This window comes from Sphaerodactylus townsendi, linkage group LG03, assembly GCF_021028975.2.
Source record: "Sphaerodactylus townsendi isolate TG3544 linkage group LG03, MPM_Stown_v2.3, whole genome shotgun sequence".
Classification (NCBI taxonomy): domain Eukaryota; kingdom Metazoa; phylum Chordata; class Lepidosauria; order Squamata; family Sphaerodactylidae; genus Sphaerodactylus; species Sphaerodactylus townsendi.
The window spans coordinates 121,158,638-121,165,431 of record NC_059427.1 but is presented as its reverse complement, the minus strand read 5'-3'; the positions used below and the strand labels follow the sequence as shown (position 1 = coordinate 121,165,431).

The 6,794-nt window shown below is 50.5% G+C and overlaps 1 protein-coding gene across 1 annotated transcript; it reads right to left on the bottom strand.

The window, feature by feature from the left end:
* Nucleotides 1-304: 304 nt before the first annotated feature.
* LOC125429632 (caskin-2-like) lies at nucleotides 305-6,310 on the bottom strand. The gene is made up of 3 exons (XM_048490911.1): nucleotides 4,122-6,310; nucleotides 1,927-2,257; nucleotides 305-1,603 (listed from the first exon to the last, which is right to left on the bottom strand). The coding sequence occupies exons 1-3, from the start codon at nucleotides 6,271-6,273 to the stop codon at nucleotides 1,507-1,509; spliced, it is 2,580 nt and encodes an 859-aa protein (XP_048346868.1). The 5' UTR covers nucleotides 6,274-6,310; the 3' UTR covers nucleotides 305-1,506.
* Nucleotides 6,311-6,794: the final 484 nt, after the last annotated feature.

The window sequence follows — 6,794 nt, the reverse complement described above, 5'->3', positions numbered from 1 at the left end:
CTGTCCACTGCACCCCATTTTGAAAGCAGTAAAGGGGGGGTGTTAGCTCACTATGGACAAGGTTACTCAGCCTCTTGCTGAAGAGTAAAGATCTTCGGAGACAGCTGTGTCTGTTGCTCAAACTCTGCCAGTGCCCACTTTATGAAGAAGAGTTGGATTTATATCCCCCCCCCCCTTTCTCTCCTGTGCTTACAATCTCCTTGCCCTTCCCCCCTCACAACAAACACCCTGGGAGGTAGGTGGGGCTGAGAGTGCTCCGAAGAGCTGTGACTAGCCCAAGGTCACCCAGCTGGCGTGTGTTGGAGTGTACAGGCTGATCTGAATTCTCCAGATAAGCTTCCACAGCTCAAGCAGCAGAGCGGGGAATCAAACCCGGTTCCTCCAGATTAGAGTACACCTGCTCTTAACCACTACGCCACTGCTGAAAAGGTGGAGTCTCTTTTTGCTGTCTTATAGGTTTTCTGTAGGACAAAGGATAATGAAGAAGAACAATTGCAGCTGGGGAAATATCACTTTTCATCTATATGGCTGCAATGGAGAGTGATTTGGAACGATAGGGCATCCCTTTACGATCTTTGCCACGAGAGGGTGCTATATACACTCTGACACTAATCACGATTTCCCTTCCAGATACTACATAAAGGGGGCGGGGGAGAGGAAGACCTCTCACTCCGTAGGTGATGAACAAGTCCAAGGTATTTGGGAAAGAAGGTAAAGCAGCTTTCAGTCCCCTTGAAAAGCTTGTTATTGAAATGCTGAGCCCCATTTGCTCCTCTGAAAGCTTTGAAACTGGCCAGCTGCTTTTCAAAGGAGAGGAAAAGGGGGAGCTACGGGGGAGGATTTCGATCTGCCCGGATTTCACGGTCCTTCTCCTAGTGATGTGCTGAAAATAAGCAGCAAGGATTGCCTTGCTCTGCGAAGTGCCAGGTTACCAATCTCGCTCCACTTTGGCAACTGAGGGCCGGGGTCCTCCACATTGAGTGCCTGGTCCCCCTGCAGTGGTCACCACCCAAGGTGACAGATTATTGGCAACCTGTAAATGACGAACGGAAATGGGCTGTACAGGGGAAGCAAAGATGTTTGGGGTATTGCACTGGGAAGAGGCCAAAGGCTCCATGAATGCTCTCTGGCATCAACCTTTCCTTAGCAGCGAGTCCATGTAGCAGCCCTTCAGTCAGCTCCTTTGTGACAGTTCAGAGCAATGAAATTGTCGGGCCTGGAAAGGGTTCTTGTGGATGAAAGGAAGTTTGAATGCAGCAAGTGCTCTTGACCCATCTTGCTTCAGCCCTGTCCCAGAGGCGTGGGTCCCAGACTGTCAGTGATTGCCTGCACTTGGCCTAGACAAGACACTGTTCCTCTCTTTCCACCATGGGAGCTGTGAAGGGACCAAGATGGCAAAGTGCAGGCAACAGAGATCAGAAGTCGTCGCAGGGCCGTCTGCTCAAAGCTGTCCATTGGTCAGCATGGTGACAGGAAGAACCTGCAGCCCAGCCGAGGAGCTTTCCCTCAGTCCAACATGGCATCCAGCTGCTCGGCTAGATCATCAAACATGTTGCTGATGTCTTCCAGGATGTTCTTGGTAGAGTGTGCTGTGCCATAGTGTCTGGAAGGAGCAAAGGCAGGAAACACAGTCAGTTATGCTGCAGGGACTCTGACTGTGCCAGTCAGGTTCCCATATTTAGCTGAGAACTACTTCCCACCATGTAGTCTCTACTCCACCATGAACGTCATAGTATACACATAGTCCAAATACACAAATGGTGGGCATGGATTTGGAAATATGGCTTCTCCCCAGGCATCCAGAATTACATGTGTAAAAGCAGGGTCCCTATGTATTCGAATATTTGACCCCGGGAACAAACACGAGGTTTGCTGAGGGTACAGACCCCTTACTTGCTTCCCCCTTCCCACCAAGCTCAAACTTACCTGTCTGCATCTTCTGCTGTGAACTTCTTTTCAGCGACCTCAAGAGTAGACACCAAGGACGAGCTGGTTTGTTCCAGTCTTTGATGAACCTGAGTCATGTCTGGAGATGCATTCAAAGGCCTTGTTGGAAGGGGCACCCCAAAATTCAAGGCTGGCTTGCCACCTAGCCCCAGTTTCATAGGATAGGGTCCTGTCACTTCTGACACCATTTCAGTGGCTGCCCAGGGGGCAACAGTGTTGCGGGAGTTCTGTAGGACTTGTTGGTAAATAGTTTTCGGCCCTGAAAATACCAGCTTGGTAGAGGCAATGGATGTATGCTTGGCTGAGGCATCTGAAAAATAAAAACCAACAGGCGGTGAAGCTACAGCAACCTAGCACACGTGCCCAGTATGCAATCCAACTGCAGGCTTCTCTGCTATCGCTTTCTCAGAGTTATTCTGCACTCCCACAGAAACGTCACAACCCCACAAGCATGATGTCTGCATTAGGTTTGATCCTCTCAGCTTTTCCGCTGGTGCAAAAGTGATCAGGGGCTTTCTTACTTGTGTTGTAAACTGCCTTATGTTGCTGTTGTACAGTGAAAGAGAAGTCAGGATAACAATGTATTAATGAACAAAAATCTTGCCTGTTTCCCTTCCCTTCTGTGTGACTCATCTCCTAAACGGGTACCCTGACCCCCAGCTTAGCATTTGAGGGAAGGGTCAAAATGGGTCCCTTTTTCCTCCTGCATCAAGAGAACATTCAACAGTCTCAACTGGGATAACAGATCCTAATCTAGGATTGCAGTCCTTTTGGCAAAATTAACCAAGGGGCCACGAGTGGCTGAGGACAGCCTGTTGGCCTCGATTTTGCCTTTCCTTGCACTGCATATGACATGCAACTCATTGTGAATCCTGAATATATCTTTACTCCCTGTACCTCTCATCACCTGAATCTGTGTATTTTGGCCTTCTCCTTTAAGCTCCGATTGCAATTCTTCCTCTCTTCCTCAGCGACTTAGTGATGGTTATGATGAATACATCCCCTGGTGCAGGTTATTAAACCTTGGAGAGCCACCTTGTTAACCCTTCCATGCAATCATTGTGCAAACAGTGTCAGAGCTACCTTGATAAAGGCTTCAATGGCCTATTCTTGCTGGGAGCCCCAGGTGCCTGGATCCAAGGAAGTATTTCTGTAGATGGAAGGATTTCCATCTGGAGAATGACTGTCTTCTTCCTACTGCTGCCCCAAATGTCCCCAAAGGGACAGCAGCTCCCCCCCATCCCCAGAACAGTCCTTTGGGAGTATTTGAGCTGCTGCAGGATAGCGGGAGCCAATAGTCATGGACTGCAAACAAAAACCCTTCCATCTGCAGAAATGTTCCAGTGAATCCACTGGCCTAGGATATTTGCCAGCTTTTGTGAATGGGGTGGATCTTACTGCTCATCCACTGCAGGGAAAACAATTGTTCAACCACTGCCGTCTGCTCTCTGCTTTACCTCTTGTAAAGGGATGAAAACTGTTGAGTCTCTCTGGGCCCCTTGCAGATGGTTACTAGAGCAGCCTTGGTGACACAAAAGCCCTCCCTGCTTTCCTTCACTGCCTGCCAAATTGGTCCCGCCTTCCCCTTCCAATGCCTTCAGCTCTCTTTTCCCCAACTGGGAAGAATAATGTGGTTTAACTCCAGTCCTCTTCCATCTTTCAGTGAGCAACTAGAGGAAGCTGGAATAATACTAGGTTGCTTGTTTCTCTCAGCCAGGGGCATACCACCTAGGGGGACATATGGGGTCAAATGTCCCTGGGTTGCGGCCATTTAGTCACATGGGGGATGGAAAATCAACCCCCCTTTCTTCCCCCCAGATCCATACACTGACATCAAGACATGGTGCAAAAAAACATTGGTTGGGGAGGCGGCCGCCCATACCGGGGTGGGGGTGTGGGATGTGGAAAACTCAGATTTTGCACTGGGCTACATTTTTCCAAGATACGCCTGTGCTCCCAGCAGAAAGTTAGCTGTAATGTCACTAAAGTGTCTTTCAGGGGGTGGAGAGAATGCTGCCTTTCTTTAAATGTTTCAGTCTCTTACAAAAAGCCCTCTGACAGCAACCCTGCCCTGGAGGTCACATGTTTCTGTATATCTACCCACTCCACGCCAATGGCCGGCTTCCCGAGGCAAACAGGCAAGAGGATACGTTACATCACTGAATACTGCATACCTGTCCCCGTGGCTGGTGCTCTCAGGTGGGTCGATCTCCCCTGTCTCTCCACTTGCAGCGGCACGGGGCTGGTTGGTTTCAAAGAGACGGGGGGCTTTTTGATCCCCCTTTCCAGAGAAAGGATGCTTTTCTCTATTTCAGCAATCTGCAATTCCATGCTGTTGTTGTCAAAAGCATCTGCGGTGGACTGCAGTTCGGTCACAAGCAAGGATGGTCCACTGATGCTAACTGTCTGAGCCTGGGCATACTGTGGGGCTGGAGCGGTTGTGGCTGAACTGGGGGCATCGACCCCAAAAGCCTTCAGCACGTTCTGGAGCGATTCCCTCTCTTTGCACCTGGGCCTGCGTTTCACTGTGTCCGATTCGGTGAGGTTGAACTCCGGTACTGGGGTCTCTTGTGCTGGGTCTCCTTGTTCTTTCCCACTAGACTGAGCTTGGGTGGAATCAGAATCTGGCATCGTGGCATCCATCTTTAGCGGCCCAACAGGCTTTGGTCGCTGCTTGATGGTCAGATTGCCTTCTTCTGCAAAGGGAATGCACTCACTGGAGCTGTTTTGGGAAGAGCAGGGAGACTTGGCTTGGCCGTCTTTCCCCACCCGGGCCTCCTCCTCGCTATCTGATTGGACGTCTTCATGGTTCTGCTGCAAAGCTTCCGTCACTGTGACTGCAGGCTCGCTAAACGTTCGTTTCCGGGAAATGGTGCTGTCAAAGAGCTGGTTTCTGCCAATAGCAGCTTCAGGGCAGCTGGGGTCGCCTTCAATGGAATTGTGTAGGCCTACTACCCCTTCATCAAAATCCATGGGGTTTGGCGACTGAAGAGATTTACTTGGGCTCTCTTCAGCTGTGGGTCCCTCAAGTACGGCTGATGCACTTCTTAAAGAAGAGTCTGCATCCTGAAAATGATCTTCTCTGCCTTGGGAAGGTGACGACCCTTTCTGTGGTTCTAAGCCTTGTTCACACTCACCGTCAACAGCCTGTGCACTAGAGACAGAGCTGAGGCGTTTAGGAGGAGGGGGTGGAGGCCCTTTTCTTTTTGCACGGATGGCGAAGGACTGGCTGCGTGAGACCTTGGCATCTGACGGTGGATGCAGCCGTGACCCCTGGCTCCGTCTGGATCGCCTGCTCAAGGTAGCATAAGAGCTCACCGAACTAGTGGGTGGTTCCTCTTCCTCAGGTTCCCCATCGCTCAATGCATAGCGGTTCAAGCTATGTGAACGTTTCTTGTGCTTCAACCCCTCACCATTCTGCGGCTCTCTGGAAGCATCGGGTTTTGGAGGGACACGAGGTGGCTCTGTGCCACCACAGTGGGAATGGAGATAGGAGAAAGCTTTCTGAGCTGTTGATTGCAAGGTGGTCTTCTGAGCACAGACATGATCTGGACTCTTTGCCTGCTCAAGAACAGAAGGTGAATGAGGTTGCTGGGTCTTCATTGACACATGGGGATACATGAAGACATACGGGGCAGATACCTTGTTGGCTGCGTGGGGTGATGTGCAGGGAGATGTGGCTAAGAGTGGATTTGGTGGCTCTGTTGGAACCATATGGGGAGGGAAATCCCCTTTCAGAGCACCGGGTCTCTGGTACTGATCCATCCCCTCTGGCAGATTTCTCTCCCTCAAGGGACTTCCCACACAACCATTGGAATAGCTATTGACTTCATCTGGGCAGTTGAGCTGTGGAACAACTGCCCCATAGCTTTCTGGGTTGGGTCGCCCCTGAGAGTTAGTGGAGTTGTCTATGAGGCGGGGTTGGGTGGAAGAGGACCCACCACTGCTGCCACTGCTGCTTTCGCCACTGCCCAAGCTCTCCTGAGAACGGCTTGAGGTGGCACTTTTGGACAACATGTTCTCCTGTGAGTGCCCTGACCCCCGGGAGCGCACGCCAATGCTCTCTTGGCTCCGGGATATGCCCTGAGTGTTCTTGATTGTCAGCGTCTCCTGGCAGCTGTTGGACATGGCTGTCTGGAGCTCATAGCTCAGCTCGCTGTCCTGGAAAGTGGTCATCTTAGGGGTGTGGGGAGAGTGGCCTTCCCCATTATCAACAGACTCAATGGTAACAATATCTAAAGTGCCAGGGATCTTCCGCCTCAGAGTGTTGACATCAACCTGATTCATGCTCTTGCGGAGATCGGTCAATTTCTTGACCGCCAGCATGATCTTCTTTTGGTGGCCTGTAGGGGGCAAAAGAGAAGCAAAAAATAAACTCACATGAATGGACAACTGTTTCACGTTCCATAACCTTCAATTCTCTGTTATAGCTGGGGACGGCACTGTCTCAGCCTTAGACCAGTACATCAGAGGTGGAGCCTAAGTCCAGGCTATCCCATATTCCCAGTGGTGGGATTCTAATAATTTAATAACTGGTCCCTCTCCCACCATGCGACCCCCGCCGCATGCCCCTCCCACTGCCTATTTACCTGCTCCGAGGCTCTAAAAACCACTTTTAACAACCGGTTCTCCGAACTCAACAAAAAATTAGGTACTGGTTCTACCAAACTGGTGCGAACTGGCTGAATCCCACCACTGCATATGCCCTAAACTAAAGGAACTTGAACTGTTTTTGCTATATAGGCAATAATCTGCCAGGGAATGAAAGAACAGGCCACTAGGAGGCACAGGCTCATACCTCATTATCCAGAACCTTAAATTCTATAACCAGAGCAACGTTTGCAAGG

Excerpts from the sequence above, each read along its gene's own strand:
- LOC125429632 (XM_048490911.1), bottom strand. The coding sequence starts at position 6,273 with ATGCTGGCGGTCAAGAAATTGACCGATCTCCGCAAGAGCATGAATCAG. Across the intron at positions 2,258-4,121 it reads AGCACCAGCCACGGGGACAG|ATGCCTCAGCCAAGCATACA; the intron begins GTATGCAGTATT and ends TTTATTTTTCAG. Across the intron at positions 1,604-1,926 it reads ACAGCAGAAGATGCAGACAG|ACACTATGGCACAGCACACT; the intron begins GTAAGTTTGAGC and ends TGCTCCTTCCAG.